The sequence below is a fragment of the Tupaia chinensis genome, unplaced genomic scaffold (genome assembly GCF_000334495.1).
Source record: "Tupaia chinensis unplaced genomic scaffold, TupChi_1.0 Scaffold000609_1, whole genome shotgun sequence".
In the NCBI taxonomy this organism is placed as follows: Eukaryota; Metazoa; Chordata; class Mammalia; order Scandentia; family Tupaiidae; genus Tupaia; species Tupaia belangeri.
In genome coordinates, this window is record NW_006160128.1 from 898980 (window position 1) to 901289 (window position 2310).

General features: G+C 41.6%; 1 protein-coding gene across 3 annotated transcripts in view; it reads left to right on the forward strand.

Moving 5' to 3' along the window:
- The window catches only part of LOC102478674 (TGF-beta-activated kinase 1 and MAP3K7-binding protein 2), a 32738-nt gene extending 31191 nt beyond the window's left edge, over positions 1-1547 (forward strand). For all 3 annotated transcript variants that reach the window (XM_014591709.2, XM_027775858.1, XM_014591710.2), the window contains one exon: positions 1-1547. This exon is cut by the window's left edge and continues 284 nt beyond it. In XM_014591709.2, coding sequence (XP_014447195.1) covers positions 1-1363 — 1363 coding nt within the window. In that variant the 3' untranslated portion in view covers positions 1364-1547.
- The last annotated feature ends 763 nt before the right edge of the window (positions 1548-2310 follow it).

The following is a 2310-nucleotide window of genomic DNA, read 5'->3' on the forward strand; positions in this document are numbered from 1 at the left end:
GCAGGAGCCACAGACAGCACCAGCTCAAGTTCCTCAAGGCTTTAATGTTTTTGGACTATCCAGTACATCTAGTGCTTCGAATTCAGCCCCACATCTTGGATTTCACTTAGGCACCAAAGGAACATCCAACCTTTCTCAACAAACTCCCAGATTTAATCCCATTATGGTAACTTTAGCCCCAAATATTCAGACTGGCCGCAATACTCCTACATCTTTGCACATCCATGGTGTACCTCCACCTGTACTTAACAGTCCACAGGGAAATTCTATCTACATTAGGCCTTACATTACAACTCCTGGTGGGGCAGCTCGACAGGCACAGCAGCATTCTGGCTGGGTATCTCAGTTTAATCCCATGAACCCTCAACAAGTCTATCAACCATCGCAGCCTGGTCCCTGGACTACTTACCCTGCATCTAATCCTCTGTCACATACCTCAGCCCAACAGACAAATCAGCAAGGCCACCAGACTTCTCATGTGTACATGCCCATCAGTTCACCTACTACTCCACAACCACCAACAATTCACTCGTCTGGTAGCTCACAGTCTTCTGCTCATAGCCAATATAACATTCAGAATATTTCAACAGGACCTCGAAAAAACCAGATTGAAATCAAACTTGAACCCCCACAAAGAAACAGTTCTTCAAAATTGCGTTCTTCTGGACCTCGAACCTCCAGCAGTTCCTCTTCAGTCAACAGCCAGACCTTAAATAGAAATCAGCCCACTGTTTACATAGCTGCCAGTCCCCCCAATACTGATGAAGTGATGTCCCGTAGTCAACCTAAAGTCTATATTTCAGCTAATGCCACCACAGGAGATGAACAGGTCATGCGGAATCAGCCCACGCTCTTTATATCCACAAACTCTGGAGCATCTGCTGCCTCCAGGAATATGTCTGGGCAAGTGAGCATGGGTCCTGCCTTCATTCATCACCACCCTCCCAAAAGTCGAGCAATAGGCAATAACTCTGCAACTTCTCCTCGAGTGGTGGTCACTCAACCCAATACAAAATATACTTTCAAAATTACCGTTTCTCCCAATAAGCCACCTGCAGTTTCACCAGGGGTGGTATCCCCTACCTTTGAACTTACAAATCTTCTAAACCATCCTGATCATTATGTAGAGACAGAGAATATCCAGCACCTCACGGACCCTGCCTTAGGACATGTGGATAGAATAAATGAAGCCCGGAAATTGAGTATGGGATCTGATGATGCTGCCTACACACAAGGTAATGTTAATGCAGAGGGCGGGATGGTTTCCCATGCCAACTTATTGCTGCATTTGGTTTCACAACAGAAGTGGGTGTCAGCATTATTATTTCATCTTCTCTGTTTTGCCCACATAATGTTACCTTGACATTTGAGAATGTTCATATAAATCTGAATTTCTATTTCATCATCTGACTTTAGTATGATAGAGTTAACAGCTCCTTAGAGGAATCAACTCTGGTTTGCTTGTCAGTGTTTAATCCTTTCTTTTCCATTAAGCCTGTACTTGCGGTGACTCTTGACTTTCTCTAAAATTTCTGCAATAAAAGCCATAGAAACACATTTTAATAGTAAGTGACTAGTTGGCTCTTGACTTCTATAGTAAATCTGCCCTCTCTGACCAGATATTTGAAGACTAAAGAATTCTCATCTTCATTTTTCTAATGACATGGTTAGTCTTATTTTATGTCAAAATTGAAATTGCTACCTGAGTCCTAGAATAACTGATAGAAACTCGAGTCTTATTCCTGTTACTTGTGGCTTTCATCCTGTCTTAAATATCCATTAATGCAAGATTGCTTTGTATAGAATTGTGATTAAAAATGTTAGTTTTAAATCTGTATCAGTTGATTTTCCTTTTCTGAAATAGACTAGTTGATATTCACATAACACTAAATTATATCTATATTAATTCAAATAGAAACTATTTCTTTCAGATTTTATCTGATCCCTTCTTTTTCAGTTAGCAACTGTTAAATTCATTCAGATAAGAAAATGTAAGTGGGGGCCAGCCAGTGATCTGTTAGTTAAGGTTTCTGGATTCCACATGACTAAGTGCATAGTTCAAGTCCCAGGCCCAGCAGCCTGAGACTCAAGCTGGGCATATTTGCATGCATGCCCAAAATTCCGAGAGGGGAATGGAGAAGGGATTGTGGCTTGGCCAACCCCCCCAGCCCCCCAGAGGGAGCTTTCTCACTTGCCCTCTTTCTCTCCCTCCTAACCTGTCTGTCTTTCTAGCAAGTGCACATCCCTATAGCAAATTAAAATATATATATATGATGGAGGTTAAATGTTTTCATGAATATTGATGTAAGT